This window comes from Vipera ursinii, assembly GCF_947247035.1.
Source record: "Vipera ursinii genome assembly, chromosome: 8".
NCBI classification, from domain to species: Eukaryota; Metazoa; Chordata; class Lepidosauria; order Squamata; family Viperidae; genus Vipera; species Vipera ursinii.
Window position 1 is genome coordinate 6,764,147 of NC_139519.1, and position 20,711 is coordinate 6,784,857.

The 20,711-nt window shown below is 45.4% G+C and overlaps 1 protein-coding gene across 3 annotated transcripts in view; it reads left to right on the forward strand.

Moving 5' to 3' along the window:
- SEMA4C (semaphorin 4C) overlaps positions 1-20,711 on the forward strand; it is an 83,498-nt gene that overhangs the window by 58,615 nt on the left and 4,172 nt on the right. For all 3 annotated transcript variants that reach the window (XM_083368199.1, XM_083368201.1, XM_083368200.1), the window contains 9 exons: positions 263-359; positions 1,695-1,811; positions 4,534-4,685; positions 7,078-7,253; positions 7,840-7,984; positions 10,090-10,312; positions 12,715-12,830; positions 15,408-15,565; positions 16,302-16,372. In XM_083368199.1, the coding sequence (XP_083224325.1) occupies positions 263-359; positions 1,695-1,811; positions 4,534-4,685; positions 7,078-7,253; positions 7,840-7,984; positions 10,090-10,312; positions 12,715-12,830; positions 15,408-15,565; positions 16,302-16,372 (1,255 nt within the window). The remainder of the gene's footprint in view (positions 1-262; positions 360-1,694; positions 1,812-4,533; positions 4,686-7,077; positions 7,254-7,839; positions 7,985-10,089; positions 10,313-12,714; positions 12,831-15,407; positions 15,566-16,301; positions 16,373-20,711) is intronic.

Genomic DNA, 20,711 nt, shown 5'->3' on the forward strand with positions numbered 1-20,711 from the left:
GACGGATCTGAGGGTCTCTGGCAGGAGGAGGGTCTCTGGGCCAGGGCCAAGGCAGTGGGGGCCGTTCCCACACTGTTTCCAGGATGGCTTCGTGGGCCACATGAAACCACTTCGCGGGCCAGATCCGGCCCCCGGGCCTTGTGCTTGACATGTCTGGTATAGCAGAAACACGGTCCTCGCATGAGACGGTTTGAGCAGCCCAGCTTGTTATTAGGGTTTATTAACAGTCTCTGTTTTTTGGGGGGCGGAATGCCTTTTTCAGGATCTGGCCACCTTCTCCTTGGACAGGTTCTCTTTCGAGGAAGGCAAGGGCAAGTGTCCGTACGATCCTGCCAAGGGATACACAAGCCTCATTGTGGGTAAGTGGTCATCGGAGCTTCTGCGTTTGGAGCTAAAGGGGACGATGGCGGGGTGTCACACCGAGGGGGATTCCTTGAAGAAGAGGGAAGATCCAACTTCTGCGGATGTTCTCCTGCCCGGCCACCTGTTGGCTTTACGCATGATAAACCAATGTTTCTGAACCTTAATCATTTTAAGTGGCGTGGACCTCAGCTGGCTTTCCAGAATAAGATAAGATAAGATGATAACCTTAATGTTACTTTTTTTTTCTGTGACCACACTGGCACAAATTTAAAAAATGCTTGCTCTCAAAAGAAAGTATATACACCCACCCATACGTATATGTATACATATACATATAATGTATACGTACATATACTATACTGTATATATACATATATACATGTACATATACCCCCGTACATGTGTGCTAGTCGTTTCTGACTCTAGGGGCCGGTGCTCATCTCCGTTTCAAAGCTGAAGAGCCAGCGTTTGTCCGAGGACGTCTCCGTGGTCATGTGGCCGGCATGACTAGATGCCAAAGGCGCACGGAACGCTGTTACCTTCCCACCGTAGTGGTCCCTATTTTTCTACTTGCATTTTTATGTGCTTTCGAACTGCTAGGTTGGCAGAAGCTGGGACGAGTAACAGGCGCTTGCTCTGTTACGCGGCACTCAGGATTCGACCCGCCAAACTGCCGATCTTCTGATCGACAAGCTCAGCGTCCTATATACATATATATACATACACACATATGCTTCTCTACATATAGCAATTTATAATATATATATATATATACACACACACTTATACCTTCAATTCTACGTGGGAAAAAACCCGAATGACCAAAGATCTACACACACATATACATATACACACACATATGCTTCTCTAAATATAGCAATATATACATATACATATATATATGAGAGAGAGATGCTATACATATACACTTACATAAACACACACACATATATATACATAGCCATATTAATTACTTAAACACACATATATACATATGCGTATTAATCACAATCCATTTTGAATACATAGCAGAAAAAAGAGTCTTGAGAGTTAACAAGGTTGATACTATATGGTCTCCTCCCAGAAAGTAACACACAAAAAAGCTGGTCACGGAGAGGACATATAGTATCCCAGACAATGCAGCAGACCCTGATCGAGCATCGCTGATATGCTGTGTCTTGGATTGTGGGAATTGAAGTCCATGCCTCTTAAAGTTGCCAAGGTTGTGAAGCATGACCATTGACAATCAAGCATATCTACTCTTCAAAATCTGATTGGAGCTCCGGGTTGCCTCATGAGATGGGCTAATGCCTTTTCCTTGCCTGTTTCAGAGGAAGAGTTGTATTCCGCCACGCACAACAACTTCCTGGGTACTGATCCTGTGATCCTGCGCAATCTGGGGCCCCAGTATCCCGTCAAGACTGAGCACCTGCCTACATGGCTGAATGGTAAGATGCTAAAGGGGGACGGGGGATGTTTCTTCCTTGGAACTTGTCAGCATAGTTACACAAGCGTTTTCTGTAGTGGGCAGAGGGAGGAGCACCGTGCCATACATGCTGTCTATTGGACGTATATGCTATTTATATTGTTTGCATTGTTCTAATTGGCTTGGAGTAACTTATACTCATGGTTGTGTTTTCTGAACTGGCTAGGTTTGCACAGCATGCTAGACTGCACTTAGATGAGTGTGGTCACTGTCTGGTCAGCACATGGTGAGAACCCAGCCACTGTCATAACATGTTGTTGAAGCTAGGCTGCTATGTCCATTCAGAATATGGTGGATTTCTTTGGACATCGTCACATGTTATATGAATGTGGAATTTTGCTGAGGTTCCAGATCTGGGTGTGGCAGAAAACTCAATAGCCACTAGATGGCAACAAAGAGTTTGGGCTTTCTGTATCTCCTGGCAGCCATTTCTTTGCTGCCATCTGTTGGTAGCTGCAGAGTAGTACATTGCAGAACTGTTGCCAATTTGCCATCTGGATTAGAAAGGGGTGAACAGGAAGTTGTCTTACATAATTGGAGAGATGTATTGGGCAGAGGTCTTGCAAGATTCTACTATGTCATCTCTTTAATCTGGACAGGGGTATGGCCTCTCTTTTCTCTAAATTACTTTAATTTGGTTTTAATTAACTGAAAATAAATTGGCGGGAAGCTGACATTTTTTATTATTTATTCAATTTTTGATGCCGCCCAATTCTGACATTTTGTAAAGCAATGTACCAGTCTCTGGCACCGTCTAATTCCTGCCTCTTGTTCCGTGCAAACCTCGCTGGCATTTTTGGAAAATAAAAATATTGGGAGGAGTGTGTGCGTATGGCTTCAATCCAGGGTTTGCTTTGGAAGTGTGCCCACTGCAGGGAAAGTGGGCTGGTAGAGAACATTCTGGGGTGTGTATGAACACAGTATGTTCTGGAAGATGAGAGTTGGGTTTACTGGAACAAAATGAGGCTATACAGCCCCTCCCATGAGTGTCGTGGACAAGTGAGCCACTGACATGATCTTAAGATGACTTGGGTGCCCCTCCTGACAAGATTTCATACTCCGTTAACTCAGGAAGGCAGAGATCTTACACAGGTGAGGAACATTTTTACACTGGATTACACTGTAGACACGGATCAGATGATGTTTGATGCTCCTTAGGGCCAGGGGATTAGTCCTTCGACATTTGGAAGATAAATTCATAGTCCCATATACTCACAGCTTATGAACGAGTGGCTTCTAAATGCTGAATTATCTATCAATGTTTACAATGAAATATGGTCGTCTTTTGCCGAGACAGTTCTGTAAAACCTCCGTGTAGAGGTAGCCCTAGATTTAAATGGTTCATGTAGTGACTGTTCAAAGTTACAAGAGCATTGAAAAGGGAGATCTAATACAGGCGAGGAAGATTTTTACACTGGATTATACTGTAGATACGGATCAGATGATGTTAAAAGTTAAAAAGTGACTTATGACCCTTTTTCACACTTACGACTGTTGCTGTACCACCACCACCACCCAAAGTCACATGATCAAGATTCAGATGCTTGGCAACTGGTTCATATTAACGACAGCTGCAGTGTCCCAGCATCATGTGATCCCCTTTTGCGGCCGCCTGACAAGCCAAATCAATGGGGAAGCCAAATTCACTTAACCGTGTTACTTAACTGCAACGATTCACTTAACAACTCTGGCAAGAGAGTTCGTAAACTGGGGCAAAACTCACTTTTAAAATGTCTCGCTCAGTAACGCAGAGATTAAGTCAAGGACTACCTGTACGCATCTGAATGAGCCCTGGGTGGGTGCGCATATAAGAATTCCATACGATTTTTGTCCTGTTGCTTCTTTATCCTTCTTTTTCCATTTTGTTATTTCTTTTCTCTCCTGTTTTTTAAAATCAAGCTAATGTTGTGTGTCTGGTGAGAATTCTGAGCTTAGTAAAATGAGGACCCAGATTGTTCCAGAGTCAGATGCTAACTCTGTAAACTGCTTAGGGAGGGCTGCAAAGCACTGTGAAGCGGTATATAAGTCTTAAGTGCTGTTGCTATTGCTGTAACTGATCGGATGTTATATTAAGAACTGTGGTGGTGCAGTGGTTAGAATGCAGTATTGCAGGCTAACTCTGCCGACTGCTAGCAGTTCAATCCTGACCGGCTCAAGGTTGACTCAGCCTTCCATTCTTCCGAGATCGGTAAAATGAGGATCCAGATTGTTGGGGGCAACAGGCTGACTCTGTAAACCGCTTAGAGGGGACTGTGAAGCAGGGGTCCCCAACCTTTCTGTGTTGGCAGCCTGGTGGGAAAGGAGGGGGGCAGACACCATTATGCACTGTGAGCAGGCACACTCTGCAAATGGGGCTTCTAGCGCCAGCGTGAGGCTCGTGGCTCAGCTAGTGCCAGCTCGCGGCTCAGCTAGCGCCGGTGCGAGACTCGCAGCTCGTGGCTTGGCTACCGCCAGTGCGCACCACAAGGCTCAGCTAGCGCCAGCATGAGGCTCACAGCTCATGGCTCAGCTAGCGCCAGCACACAGCTCACAGCGTCCCGCTAGCCAAGAGGCTACGGGCTGGCAGTGGGCCACAGCCCATAGGTTGGGGACCTCTGCTGTAAAGCCCTATGAAGCAGTACATATGTCCTGTTGCTATTGCCATTTTCTGTCTCTATTTATCTCGATCCTCTTCCTCCTTGCAGAACCCCATTTTGTGGGCTCAGCATTTGTCCAGGAGAGCAAAGGCAGCAATATCGGAGATGACGACAAAGTCTACTTCTTCTTCAGCGAGCGGGCGGTGGAGTACGATTGTGACATTGACCAGGTGGTAGCCCGAGTGGCACGGGTCTGCAAGGTAGGCGGTGTGCTTCTCTTTCTGGGGTCGCTCAGGGCTGGAAGGACTTCTGCACAAATCTTGGGGAGTGAGCTTTTCTAGGATAATCTTAGGGGGGATGGGAACGGCCCCACACCTGGGCTAGGATCTGAAAGCTGCGTCCAATCAAAGTTCTATTATTGTAAGAGGGGTGTGTGTGTCTCCAAACTTGTGGACTTCAACTCCCAAAGTTCCCCAGCCAGCCAAAAGTCTTAAAAGTTGCCAAGTTTGTAGATGCCTGGTCTATTGATTCACAAGAAGCTGCTGAGGAACTCACAAGGATTTGATTATTTTTGCTCCAAATTCCTGACCTTTGGAGGTTCCTGTCTCTTAACCCTGGAGCGAAAAAGTCTCCAGAAACAGAGGCAGCCCAGCTGGTAGGACAACCAAGGACAAACACTTCAGACTTAGAGGAGAGCAGAGCTGACACTTGGTCCTTCCAACAATTTAGCCGAATTGATAGACAATGACTTGTCAAAACTCAGAGCTCTTTCGATGAAGCTTTGTTTGTTTGTTTGTAATATTTATTAACCCCCCCCCCAATCTTACCGCATGGCTGAGCAGATTCAACGATGGTAAATGTACTATACTATATGTTGACTTACAACCATTCGTTTAGTGACTGGTTGAAGTTACAGCAGCATTATTAATAAAATGTTGGGTGTTGTTAGCCTTGAGGTCATGTACCTTAGAGCAGAGGTCCTCAACCTTTGGGGCACCAGGGACCGGTTACTTGGAGAGAGGTTTTCCATGGACTGGTTTTGTGTGCTGCCTGCATCCTGCGGATGGGTTGCTAGACGGTACTGGTCCACAGACCGAGGGTTGGGGACCCCTGCCTTAGAATAGGACAAGATTATCTGTCTAGCCCAGGCTTCCCTATCCTCACTGGGCTTCAGCTCCCATCATCCCCAGTTTACAGAACTCGGGATTGGCTGAAATGCAGGTAGTCCTCGACTTACAATGATTTGTTTAGTGACCATTCAAGAGTTACAACAGCACTGGAAAAAAGTGACTTATGACCGTTTTTCACACTTACAACCATTACAGCATCCCTGTGGTCATGTGATCAGAATTCGGATCTTTGGCAACGGGTTTGTATTCATGACGATTGCAGTATCCTGGAGTCACATGATCATCTTTTGCAGGCTTTTTTTTTAAAAAAAAATATTGATTTTTTTTTAACATAGTCACCTTAATATTTGGTAAACAGCGTGTTGCCTGGGTTTACATTTAAAAACAATCAATAACAATTTGTTTCTGTAGTTCCATAATCCACATAGCAGCTTTCTTTGATTTGCTCTTCTTCCAATAATGTTCTCTTTTACCAACCTTGAATTGGTACATTTCTTGGTATTTGGATGGATAACAATTGAATAGAAACATTTTTTCTAGTAATCTTAACAACCACATCAATATAAAGCTCCTTTTCTCATTGATCATCTTAAATACCTCTTCAGAGGTCCTGTTTACAGAGCTCCTATTTAGATTCGTTTTCCCCACAGTGTTCAAAGCATTCTTACCAGTTAAGATTTTCTCAAGAGTTAATTACACTTAAATATTTATGTCTTTTTCCTCATACAAGCTGTCCCAACAATTTTACGTTTCTCGTTATCTTAAAAGAGCCTTGGTGGAGCAGTGGGCTAATGCCTCCTTAAGTAACACCAGCTGCCTGCAATTAGTGCAGGTTCGAGTCCCACCAGGCTCAAGGTTGACTCAGCCTTCCATCCTTCCGAGGTAGGTAAAATGAGGACCCAGATTGTTGGGGGCAATAAGCTGACTTTGTAAAAATGCCGCTTGGGGGTCCGAAAAGCCCTAATAAGCAGGCATATACATAGAATGAAGGCTATTGCTAAGCACATTGATTTGAGCTTAGATTGTAAGCCGCCCTGAGTCTTCGGAGAAGGGCGGGATATAAATGGGATTAAAATAAAAATAAAGAAACAAAAAGAAAAAGAGAAGGAAAAAAAAGTCTTCCGTCTTCTGACGAGCAAAGCCAATGAGGAAGACAGATTCACTTTTAACAACTGTGTTGCTAACCAACCACAGTGATTCACTTAAAAACTGTGGCAAGAAAGGCCGTGAAATGGGGCAGAACTCACTTAACAAATGTCTCACTTAGCGACATAAATTTCATGCTTAATTGTGGTCGTAAGTCGAGGACTTCCTGTAACCTATGGCGATGGTAACATCCTGCGTCCTTTCTCCACATGGCTCCCTCCAGACATTTGCTTGGGAATTGCAGTTAAGCTCCCCTGGTTGGCAACTCTTAAAGGGGCCGTGTGTGTGAGGTAACATCTCAACACAAATCTGGCACCCAGCATACCAACGGTGGGGAGATTTAAGCGGTTCACAGGCCATTCTTTTTTCGGTGCAGGGCGATGTCGGTGGTGCCCGTACTTTGCAGAAGAGGTGGACGACGTTTCTGAAGGCCCGGCTGCTCTGCTCAATTCCCGAGCAGCAGCTGCACTTCAACCGGATCCAGGGGACCTACACGCTGAACGGCGATCACTGGCGCGAGACCAGCTTTTTTGGGGTCTTCCAAGCACGCTGGTAAGCCACGACAAGGTTTTTCAGAGGGCCCTTGGCTCGAATAGTGCTGATAAGACTGAAGGTTGGGTGGGAGGGACCAGTGGATTCACTTTCCCTTTTTAAAGAGAAGCGAGCTTGTGTTCCATGAGGCGGTGAAGGAATCTTTTACGTGTGTCACATGTCACATGTAAGAGCCAGGCAGAGATTGGATCACACTGTTGTGACTTCTGTCCTGACTTTTTTTTACCATTCTCTGCAAACACACACACCGTCTCACTTGCATTGATCTAACACGGGGTCCCCAAACCCATGGGCTGCTCCTGGGCATTGAGCCGTTCGGAACTGGGCCACAGAAGTGGTGGGCAAGCAGGTGTGCATGGCACACTTGCACGTGTGCTCCATTTGCACAAGCGCTGGGTGCACCTGCCTGCCACTTGCGCAAATGAAGCGGCGTTTGTGCGCTTGCTCACTGCTTGTGTGGCATCATCCCCTTCCCCGCTCCCGCCACTCCGCAAAGCCAGAAAATTTAGGGAACTCTGATCTAAACAGGAATAAACGAACCTCAAGTGTGAACCACCAACCCTCTGTTTTCCTTTACTTTCTGCAGGGGAGACGTAGATGTCTCTGCCATTTGCCAGTATCAGATCCTGGATGTGCAAAAGGTGTTTGAAGGCCCTTACAAGGAATACAGTGAAATCGCTCAGAAGTGGATCCGTTATTCCGATCAGGAACCCATTCCCCGTCCTGGAGCTGTAAGTCTATGCCCCCACTGAGGCAGAACCCCTCACTCTCGTCCCTCCCATCCTGCTTGGGTGAAATAATCTCGTTACCTTGCTGCCAAGCAGCAGACAGTCATCCTTTAACAATTGCCCTGTTTAGTGACTATTGAAAGCTACGGCACCTCTTTAGAAAGTAATTTTACGAGCAGTCGCATTTGCAGAGTTAGTGGAGAAATCAGCAGTAAAATTGCAAGCCATGGTCACCAGTCTAGGAAGATTCTCAGTCATCCAAATCATTTGTTGTTGTTGTTAGTTGCAAAGTCATGTCCGACACATCGCGACCCCATGGACCACGGAGGCCTTCCTGTCCTCTACCATCTTCTGGAGTCCCTTTAAGCTCATGCCTCCTGCTTCAGTGACTCCATCCAGCCACCTCATTCTCTGTTGTCCCCTTCTTCTATTGCCCTCAATCTTTCCCAGCATTCAGCTTTTCTCCATTGAGTCCTTCCTTCTCATCAGGTGGCCAAAGTGTTTGAGTTTTAGCTTCAGGATCTGGCCTTCTAAAGAGCAGTCAGGGCTGATCTCCTCTAGGACTGACAGGTTTGATCGCCTTGCAGTCCAAGGGACTCGCAGGAGTCTTCTCCAGCACCATAGTTCAAAGGCCTCAATTCTTTGGCCCTCAGCCTTTTTTATGGTCCACATCCAGGTCATAGTTGTTATCAAAAGTGGTTTTTAGTTTTTGAAAAGGCAACAGGACTGTTGTGTGTTTTTTTTTTTGAGTAAGAAGACGACGTTTTACTCCCTATCCTGGAAGCTCCATCAGTTGTGTTGGATGCTGTGGGAAATGGAAGGATGGATTTGCACACCTGATTCAGGCGACCCTGAGGTCACAGATAAAATCCCAAGTAAACCACAATAGCTCTCAGAGGGTGTTAAGACCAGTTGACTGCAAAGAAAACACAATCTTTCCATTCCCCCCCTCCCACCAACTTATCTCAGCTGCCAATAACTTTCCATCTCCCGCACTAGCCACTACAACTGATGAAGCTCCCAGGGTAGGTAGTGAAATGTCTTCTTCCTCAAAAAAACAAAAACAAAATACAATCCAGTTGCCTTTTCAAAAATAAAAACCACTTTTGATACGATACCTTCAGGGTCACGTGATGTCTTGCTGAACAGCTATAGGTGATTTGTTCAGTGTCTGAAGCAGGAATTAGGTTTTTAAGTCCATCGCCGTCGTTGACATTTGGCTTAATAAATGTGGTTTCTTTGCATCAGATTTGCTAGTTCTGATTGTGGTCATCAGGCCAGAACTACATATGTAGGTGGATTGGGTGAGGCGCGACTTGGGATCCTTTTTGCCAGATTTTAGGTTTTCAGTCAATCACGGTCATTGATAAGTGTCAGAATTGTTATTTCTAATTATGGTTATTAAGACAGGAACGCCCGTATACAGTCTGGTGAGGTGAGAAGTGATTTCTTGGGGATTCTTTTGCCAAAACCCAATTTTTCTAGGTAGCTTTCGTATTTCTTTTAATCTCTGATCACTTCTCGGGTTAGTTGGCATCCTTGTGTCAAAAGGTGGCCATCTGGGTGAGGTGCAACACCTGGCAGAATACGAATAGTTATTCCTGGATGGGTTGCATGACACAAGCAAGTGCTTTACTCTTTCTGCTGGGTAAACTGGTTTCATTTGTGGCGTTTTCTTTGCTACCACATCTGTCCTTCTCCTCCTTGTCCCCTGCCCCATAGATCAGTCTTTGTCGACCTTGGCATTTTTAAGGTGCATGGACTTCAACTCCCAGAATTCTGGGGATTTGAAGCCCATACATCTTTGAGTGGCCAAGGTTGAAAAACATGGCCCTAGATCGGGGCTCTTCAAACTTGGCCTTTTGATGACTTGTGGACTTCAACTCCCAGAATTCCTCAGCCAGGCACACGCGTGCCTGGCTGAGGAATTCTGGGAGTTGAAGTCCACAAGTCATCAAAGGGCCAAGTTTGAAGAGTCCTGCCCTAGATAATCACACTTCTTCTGGCCCGTCCCTCTGAGTGAGACCCCTCCTCTTGGTGAGGAATTGACTAAGTCTCTGTACCTGAAGCTCTAATCTAAATCCTGCTTCTCTTGTCTTTTGTTCCAGTGTATCACAAATTGGCACCGGTACAACAGTTTCTCCACTTCCCTGGAGCTCCCAGACAACACCCTGAACTTTGCAAAGAAACACCCGCTGATGGATAAGGCCGTGCCCCCACAGGGCAACCAGCCCTTGCTGGTCAAGAAGGATGCCAACTTCACCCAGCTAGTGGTGGAAAGAGTTCACGGGTTGGATGGCAAACCATACGAAGTGCTGTACATCGGGACAGGTATGGGCTGAGGAAGGAGGTCAGAATTACAGCTGTGTCCTCGTAACGTGCCTCACTGTGCCAATCCAAGTTTCAGCCGTTACAGTTTTTGTTGGCTAATTTTTTTAATCGAGAGCCAGTTTGCCCAGTGGGTTAAAGGCAACAGGATAGAAACAATGAGTACTGGGCCCTCACTGTGGGACGATAAAAGCAAAACATGTCTAAAAACACTGCCAGAAAGACTGAAGGGATTTCCCCTTAATACAGGTAGTCCTTGACTTACGACCACAATTTGAGCTCTAAATTTCTGTGGCTAAGTGAGACAGTTGTTAAGTGAGTTTTGCTCCCTTTTTCAACATTCCTTGCTGCAGTGATTAAGGGAATCACTACAGTTGTTAAGTTAGTACAGGGGTAGGCAACCTTGGCTCTTTTATGACTCATGGACTTCAACTCCCAGAATTCCTGAGCCAGCCATGCTGAGGGGAAAGGGAGAGGTTTCCAAGCTGAGCCATGCCGGCTCAGGGATTCTGGGAGTTGAAGTCCACGAGTCATGAGGGGGCCATAGTTCCCCCATGCTGGCTCAGGAATTCTGGGAGTTGAAGTCCACCAGCCAAGTTTGCCTACCCCTGAGTTAGTAGCACGGTTGTTAAGGGAACCCAGCTTCCCCATTGACTTCGCTTGTCAGAACATTGCAAAAGCAGATCATGTGACCCCGGGACATGGCAACGGTCATAAATGTGAACCAGTCGCGAAGCGTCTGAATTTTGATCACGTGACCACGGGGACGTTGCAAAGCTCATATGTGTGAAAACCAGTCATAAGTTACTTTTTCCAGTGCCGTTGTAACTTCGAACGGTCACTGAATGACCTGTTATAAGTCAAGGACTAGCTGTAATCAGCAGGAGTCAAAACTAACTCAAAGGCACACACAAAAAATGAAGCCTTGGTGGAGCAGTGGGCTAATGCCTCCTTAAGCAACACCAGCTGCCTGCAATTAGTGCAGGTTCGAGTCCCACCAGGCTCAAGGTTGACTCGGCCTTCCATCCTTCCGAGGTCGGTAAAATGAGAACCCAGATTGTTGGGGGCAATAAGCTGACTTTGTAATAATGCCGCTTGGGGTGTGTGTGAAAGCCCTAATAAGCAGGCATATACATAGAATGAAGGCTACTGCTAAGCTTGTAAGCCGCCCTGAGTCTTCGGAGAAGGGCGGGATATAAATGGGATTTTTTTAAAAAAGTCATTTTATGCTTTAAGCACATTGGGCACACATGAGCCTTTTTATGTTAGTGTTTAAGTGATGCTTTTTCTGGCCCTAAAACAACTTCTGCTGACTCTCTCATAAAAGTTAACCAGAAAAATAGTTTGCCTTATCTCGCAATATTTCCCTTCAGTTCTGCTAGTTAAAAAGTGATCAGAGACAGGAGACAAATTTTTAGGCCGCCTGGTGTGACGAGAAGCATTTCCTCCTGTTTGTCAACCAAGTGTGAAATGCCCCCTTTGAGACAGATCTTCTCATCTGCCATTTTTATTATTAGCAATTTCAAAGTGAATAAATCGCAACTCTCTTCATCAAGGAGTATTTTTAGTGGGTAGCGATGTTTTTAATTGCTTCTTCTAACCACTTAGCTGATTATTATTTTTTTAATAAACAAATCCTCCTTTTGATGCGTTCAGCAGAAAGTGATTAGAGCAAAAATAAAAAGGAACAGCGAAGCAAGAAGTAAAAAATTGCAATAACCCAACAGCTCATTTGAAACGTGGCCTCCTGCATTTCATCTAGCTGGACTGCAAAACTGTCTCTTAAGAGAAGGCAATGTAGATCAGGTCTGGCGGGCAATGCAATAATTATGACTGATGTTCGGATGCAGGGAGCTGTGGAGGATGGGGGCACCCTAAGTGCCATTTATGAGGTTTTTTAATTTTTATTTTTTATTTTCATTCTATTTATATCCCGCTCTTCTCCGAAGACTCAGGGCGGCTTACAAACTTAGCAGTAGCCTTCATTCTATGTATATGCCTGCTTATTAGGACTTTCACACACACACCCCCAAGCGGCATTATTACAAAGTCAGCTTAATTGCCCCCAACAATCTGGGTCCTCATTTTACCTACCTCGGAAGGATGGAAGGCTGAGTCAACCTTGAGCCTGGTGGGATGCGAACCTGCACTAATTGCAGGCAGCTGGTGTTACTTAAGGAGGCATCAGCCCACTGCTCCACCAAGGCTCTGTTGATTTGGGAATTGGATCCTTCTGGCAAGAGAGGATGAAAAGAGGATGTTTGTGTGCTTAAAAGCATTTAAATGGCCATCCAACTCAAACCATGCAACTTTAAGATTGTGTTTTTCCACCAAGCTATGAAGTCTCTTAAGGAGGAAGGTGCTTACAGTCACTGAATTGTCACCTGATCTGTTCTTTTCTGCAGAGAATGGCTGGTTGCACAAGGCGGTGGCCTTGCCTTCAGGTGTCCACCTCATAGAAGAACTGCAAGTTTTTGAGGAAGCCCAACCCATCAAGAGTCTGGTCTTATCAGTACCAAAGGTAAGAAAGGGTCTTGGCCACACTGTCTGGGAAGAATTGGACACTGAAGTCCTGGTGCCATTGGGGGGAAATAATAAGGATCTGTAGGTGGGAGACAGATTGGAACTGTCAGTGACGTCACTGCGCATATGCCGTGAGTTTTGTTGTACCAGAAATCAGGAAGTATTTGCATTGGTATGATGATGTCTTCAGACACATCCTTCAGATGTGGTGGTGGTTCTTTGCAGACTCACACCTGGGAAAAATTGCTACATAGAATAAAATGGAAATTTCAGATAGTACTGATGCCTCCTCCCCCAGGGCTGTCCTGGCTGTACACACACAACACAGCCTCACCAATCCAACCCAACCCAACCCAGAATAAAGCCATTACCTTTATATCTGATAATTGGTACGCAAAGGCGTCGGTTGGTGATAAGGATCTGGTGGAACAAAAGGCATCAAGTAAGAGGAGAAAGTTACTCGTCAGGAACTGGGACGGCATGGCATAGCAGAGTCCCCGGATTCACAGAATACGCTACGCCCGAGGCCAAGGTGGCTTAACAGAACGGCTGGGTTCCTCTCACCTGCTGCACCCAAGTGAATCAGCTGGTTTAAGGCGATGGTTTGGGTCACCCAACAGGCTAAGGCACTGTCTGGATCTGCCAAGGACATTGAACCACGTGCCAGCTTAGCCCTGATCCAGCCTAATGTTGGACTTTGCCTGTGAGACTCTTTCCAAGTTTCTTCAGAAGTTGCCTGCAAACCAAACCATCACCTAGAACAGTGTGTTCTGTACCAGCCTGCTACCGGCCCTGCAGAAAAGGCAGGGACAACCCCTTTTACAAGAAGGCAAGAGGCTGGAATTATGCCTGCCAAATTTATTACCACAAAAACAAACGGAACAAGACAAACCAAGAAACTGGAGCTTTAAGAAACACGAACTATCCGAGCGGTTGCCTTCAGCAAACCAGCCCTCCCACGTATTCCCCTTTTATACAGTTCAGGGCATGGCTTCTCTCTGCCTCCTTCCGAGGTGCCCCATTGCCTTCCTCTGTTTACTCCTGATTGACTGCCTCCTGTGTCGGGCGTCCTTGAACAGGGCCAGCTGTGGGTCATCTTCATCCACGCTGTCAGGCTCACACAGCTGGGTCTCTGTGGTGACCAAGTGGGAGGGGCCTGGCTGAGGGCTCTCATCAGCAAGATCTTCAACCCCCTCAGCAAGGTCTTCAACACCCCCCCTCCTCCTCCTCTGAGTCGTCCGACCCAACTGCCGAACCCACAGGCCGACCCTGAATCACAACACAGTGATGGCGAACCTTTTAGAGACCGAGTGGCCAAAATGCAACCCCAAACCCACTTATGTATTGTCAGGGGCTGGGTGGGTATGGCCCATTGGGTGGGCGTGGCTGTGGTGATAAAGGCAGACTGGGTGGGACTAAAAAGTTCAATCAATTCCAACTTTGTGAGATTTTTTTTTCTCGCAAGAAGTTGAAATTGATATTGATTGAACTTTTTTTTTTTTGCACTTGGTGGCCTAAAGCAGAAAGGTTTTATAAAACCCAGCTGAAGGCCTAGGATTGGGGCGATGGCGCGTGTGCCCACAGAGAGGGCTCTGCGTGCCACTTGTGGCACACGTGCCATAGGTTCACCACCACGGACCTAGAAGCTTAGTTGACTGAACAAACAGAAATAGGATGCCCCGTCTGGCAGAAGGCCTTGGTCTTAAGTCTGTCTGGCACATAGGACCCCCACCCCCACCCCACTCCCAACCCAGCTTTCAGAAAGTGGAGGGTGATTTTTTTTTCAGGCCTCCTAAGTGTTAGAATGGATCGAGATTGGAAGAGTCTAACTCTTCCAACTTAACAGCTATAATTTTGCCCAGAATTATCACAGATCATGCTGGTTGTTTAGCAGGTCATCATATGACTGATTCAGTTTTATGATATATATTTTTTGGGGGGACAGTTGTTAAGCAAATGCTATGGTTGTTGAGTGAGCTCATTGTCTGCAATGTCCATTTTTCCCCAGAAACCAGAAGTAAATATCAGTTTCTGGGGTGGGGGGGAGGAAACCATCATAAATCACGGTACAGGATGCTGCAAATGTAAGCCGGCTGCTGAGTGGCCAAACAGCATCGCAAGCTGACAGCCTGACATCAGGAGTGGGAGGGAACAAAACCAAGCCCGATTGTCCCATGAGAAGCACCAGCCGTCTCAGGGTCACAAAAGAAGACAGGGACCATTTCCCAAATAATTTGTTAACTCCTAATTGGACATTGACAGATAACCAGGGGGTTGAGCGGGAGCAAAGGAAAGTTAAGCGTATCTTTTGTGCGTGAAAATCTCAGATCCAGCTTTGCCTCTTCTGCAACCACTTTGGCTTTAGTAAAGTTTACTTTTGGCTAAACATGGGCCAGGAGTCTTTCTTTCCTAATTGGCCAAAATGGGATGGATCACTGCTGTGGTGGGGGATGGCCCTCAGAACTTCAAATTCAGTCCCAGGTATTTTTTAAGGAGTCCATCATAATTTTGAGCAGTCATTAAATGACCAGTTGTTAAGCAAGGACTTACCTTAATTCTTCTTGCCTGTTCTCAGAGAGTCCTTTTTATTGGCTCCAACACACAAGTCATCCAGGTCCCCGTGGCCAACTGCAGCAAGTACCAGACATGCTCCGACTGTATTCTCGCCAAGGATCCTTACTGTGCTTGGACTTGGAATGGAAGTCGCTGCGTCCGGATTGATGCTTATGATGGGTAAGATGTGAAAGGGCAGTTGGGGCAGATTACAGAGACTTTTTCCTCCTGCCACCATAAGGTCGAGAAACCTAATCTTTCTAAATAAGGCTGTAACCTTTGAACGCTAAATGCTGCATTTGAACAGGGAAGTTGTACATGTGTCAGCTGCCATCTTATGCTTGCCTTTACCTCCGCTACTATGGGGTGACAGACTGCCATGAACTCTGGGGAGAGGGGAATGAAGCTGGGGAATGCTTGGAGAAATGAAAGTAAGGGCTGTGTCTTCTCGAGATGCTGCCTCAAGGTCACCCAGCTGGGAGAAGGAGGGGTCCACATAACAAACTACTCCTGGGACTGACCATTATAAAAACAGTAATTATTGCAGTAATGCAATACACTTGATCTCTAATAAGCCATACCTTTCTCAGCAAATGGATCCAAGGATCATTTTTATTCAGAGGTTTAAGTTGTGGCAGGTCCGACAGTGAGTCCGGTTTTTTGTCCTTGTTCTTTCTAATCCTTAGATCAGTCTTTCTCAGTCTTGGCCACTTTAAGATGCATGGACTTCAACTCCCAGAATTCCCCAGTCAGCATTGCTGGCTGGGGATTTCTGGGAGTTGAAGTCCACGCATCTTAAAAGTGGCCAAGGTTGAGAAACATTGCCTTAAATTATTCCTCAGGGCTGTTGCCTAGCCTTGTTCTGTTTGTCGCCTGCCACAAATCGTGTGATGGGATTTGTTTTTGGCTTTTACAGGACCTCAGTCTTGTTCCAAGATTTGGGAATGGAGCCCGTGATGTGTAACCCCTTGCGTTCTTCCAGACCAGGTCAGTGATCCAAACAAACACTAACCTCTCTGGTGATGTTTTACTGCTCTCCTATTATTGCTATTGACGAGATGTCCTGAAATATAATCCTGAAGCTCTTATCAACACAATGCTGTCTTTTTAAAAAAAGCCAGCTCAAGGACTGTGACGGAGATTGGCTTTCCAGTTATTCCTTTTTTTAAAAAAAAAATACTGGGAAAACCCCAGTATTTCTATCCAGCTGTCCAGGACCATCCGCACAAACCCAGGTGCTTTTGTTGTCTGAACAGTTCTGTATGGTTGGTTAGGAAGAGGTGAGGTGAGGGCTCTGGCTGAGTGAGTCAAAATGAACTCTTGGCAGGATCAAAAGTGTAGCGTCTTGTGCACAAAGCCCTGTGATTGCAACCGTTTTCTCACAGCGGCTGGATGCTCATGGCAGACAATACCGCATAGTATTCCCTGCGCATCAAACGCAAGCTGCAGGCTCATACCTCATAAACTAGAGAACAGGAACGTGCTCCACATTCTTAGCAACTAGTAACCCTGCAGCGCAAGCTTCAGTGGCTGCTGTGAGTTTGATCTCTCTTCTCTTTCTCTTTCTCTCTCTCTCTCTCTCTCTCTCTCTCTCTCTCTCTCTCTCTCTCTCTCTCTTTTTCTCTCAATCTCTCTCTCTCTTGGTCTATCTTGCTCTCAGTCGCTCTCTTGCAATCTTTCTCTCTTTCTCAATCTCTTTCTCTCAGCCTCTCTCTTTCTCTTGCAATCCTTCTCTCTCAATCTCTCTGGTGCTCTCTCAATCTCTCTCTCTCCTCTCTTTCTCTCTCACTCTTTTTCTCTCTCCCTCCCCCTCCCCCTCTCTCTTAAATTCATTTTTCCATTTGCAGATGTGCTTTAAATCTTTATCCTTGCTCATTTGAAGTAGTCTTTTTTTTTAAGAAGGCAACTGTTTTGTCTACCAGCTGCTTGGGGAAAGAAGGATCCCTCTCATCATCCTGCATTCTGTTTGTCTGCCGGTCTTCCTCTTAAATGCATTTTTAAAAATTTGTTGCAAGTGGTTTTAGGACCCTTCAATCACCTGACTCTAAATGGATGCCAACAAAACAGACAGTCTATAACTGTGTAGTAAATCAAAGTTACTACACCCCAAATATGAAATAACAATAGGACTCAATAGGTGGATAAAAATGCCAAATCCAGTCTGAACATCTGGCTGAGTGTGCAAATAGCAACACCAACAACAAGTAACACCTGCTGCCTGCAATTAGTGCAGGTTTGCATCCCACCAGGCTCAAGGTTGACTCAGCCTTCCATCCTTCCGAGGTAGGTAAAATGAGGACCCAGATTGTTGGGGGCAATAAGCTGACTTTGTAATAATGCCGCTTGGGGGGTGTGTGTGAAAGCATAGAATGAAGGCTACTGCTAAGCTTGTAAGCTGCCCTGAGTCTTCGGAGAAGGGCGGGATATAAATGGAATTAAAATAAAATAAACAACAACAACAACAATATGGCAAATGAAAGCCAAAAAAACACCAATAGCAGGTGCCTTGGAAACAATCCCAAAACAACTGGAGCACCACTTGAACACCATCAGCATTGACAAAATCACCCTCAGTCAATTGCAAAAGGCAGCTTTATTCGCAACAGCTTACATCCTGCGACAATACCTTTTAACACCATCACCCATCCATATCAGCCTATCCCAGGTCCTTGGGAAGGACTTGTGTTCATAGCTGAATAAAAATACCAAATCCAGTTTAAACATCTGCGTGACTGTGCAATGAATCATAATAATAAATCCAACGTAATTTATAATGTTATCATAGAAACCATAACAACATAAAATCAGAGCAGCCAGATTCATCCCTAGTGCAGGGACACATATCCCGTGAATAGCGCTAGTCCCTAAATGCATGTTTCAAATGCCTTGTCTTAAAAAGCTCCCTGAATTTTAGAAATAGGGTTCCTGTGTTTGGTGGGATACTGTGGATCAGACTTTCTCAACCTGCAACTTTAAGATGTGTGGACTTCAGCTCCCAGAATTCTCAGCACAAAGCCAAGTTGAAGTCCACACATTTTAAAGTTGCCCAAATGGAGAAACATTGTTCTGGATGGCTTGTCAATTTCAAAACAGACAGTTCCCAGGGGAGCCAATCCAATCAATTTCAGAATCCCTTCAGTACAGGAAGTCCTCCACTTACAATCACAATCGAGCCCAAAATTTATGTTGTTAAGTGAGTTTTGCCCCATTTTACGACCCTTCTTGCCACAATTGTTAAGTAAATGAGTGCAGTTGTTAAGTTGGTGACTTGTTAAGTCAACCTGGCTTCCCCCATTGACTTTGCTTGTGAGGAGGTCGCAAAAGGGGATCGCATGACCTTGGGGCACAACAACGGTCATAAATGTGAAGCATCTGGATTTTGATCATGGGGATGCTGCAAAGGTGATCACTCTAAAAAATTGCCTTAAGTCGCATTGTTCAGTGCTGCTGTAACTTTGAAATGTCACTAAACGGAAGTGGTTTCGCAGTGCGTGGAAGTCTCCCACCAGTGAACTCGATAATGCCAGGGAAACACGTTATATTCAAGAGCGTAATTGCTCTGAAACTGTAATTGCTCTGAAGCGCTATCAGTCAGAGAAATGAACAGATGTTGGAGGGAAGCAAGCATCACAAGGACTGGTGGGAACAATTGTTGTGTGTTCCATGAGTGTAGCAGTTGTTGCACTGTCAGTGCAGATGTGGTCCAGCCTTCTCCCTTTAGCGTTCACACACTGTTGCTTTCATCTCCGTGGGAGCCACGTGGGAGGAGGTGCGCTGGAGGTTATTGCTGCTGGCCACGGTGGGATTGAAGACCTTGTCTGAATGGATCCCCGGTGCTTATGGGAACAGACAGCAGCTGTCGCTGATCTTTCTGTTCATGGGACAGGAGGGTTATTGCCTTCGGTCTCAGATTGCAAACCCCAAGTGTTAAATCCTTGTAGACAGACACATGCAATATAGTGGAAAGCTGCTGATACATATTTTGAAGTTGTTCCCAGAGAGGAAGCCATGTTAGCTTGTGGTGGGGAAGAACAGCAGAATAATAAAAAATAATTAAAACTGACAGGGAAGCACAGAGCAAATGGGATCTGTCTCAGAACGGGGATGCTTTGAACAGGAGATCTGTGTTCTCTCTGGCTGGGCTAAGAACATCCTCAAGGACATCAGAGTTGGATTCATACAACATGCTTACAAATACATGCAACTCAGGCTTACAAAGAAAAAGATATAGTCTGATTCTCACAACATACTAAAAAAAGGGGGCTGCATTCTGTGGCTGCCAAGGATCATAGAAAGAGAGAGAGATTTTAACTGATCCTAGTTTGATGCCAGCCTAGACCATAAGAATATCCCCTCTTGTTGTCACAACAACCCATTAAAGTGATGTAATGGGATCAGACATGGAAGAATAATTGATTATGGTTGGGCAATGTAATTGTTCAAGTTTCCGGAGCTTAAAAGGCATTTAAGTGTAGAATGTTCCAGTGGTACAAATCAAATCATTCTCCATAACAACAAATATCCCTGCTGATTTAAATCTATACTACACTGACATCTAATTCACAAGGAAAGTATTTTCATGTTTATGGCTCTACACAGCAGAATTGCACCCACTCAAGGAAGCCATAGGAGACAAAGAATGATCACTAAGGTCAAACTCAGTTGCCACCTTCCCTGGCAGATCAAATCACACATTTGTGACCTCAGGATTGTTCACAATGCCATATAACTCAGTGGCATCTCCACAGCCTCTTTTGAGAATTGAGGTGAATCTGTAATTTTAACATGACTTAAAAGGAGAAATTTTTAAATTATAGAGATAATCATAAATAACCATCTGGAGATGTGACGATCAGAAGGAATAACTTGGAGGAACAGGAAGAAGAGTTGCAACCAAGACAATAGTCAGATAAAAGAAATCTGAGGCTAGGACAGAAATGTAATTTGCAAAATGTAATCTCAAAAGGGACGTTTGTGTGAAGCACATTGAGACTTGCAAGATTCAGTTACTGTAATTTTATTAGAATAGAATAGAATGGAATGGAATAGAACGGAACCTTGTAGGCCATCTAGTCCAAACCCCCCATCCAAGCAGGAGACCCTACACCATTTCTGACAGATGGCAGTCCAGTCTCTTCTTGAAAGCTTCCAGTGATGAAGCTCCCACAACACCTGAAGGCAAATTGTTCCACTGGTTGATTGTTCTCACTGTCAGAAAATTTCTCCTTATTTCTAGGTTGAATCTCTCCTTGGTCAGTTTACATCCATTATTCCTTGTCTGGCCTTCAGGTGCTTTGGGAAATAGGTTGATCCCCTCCTCTCTGTG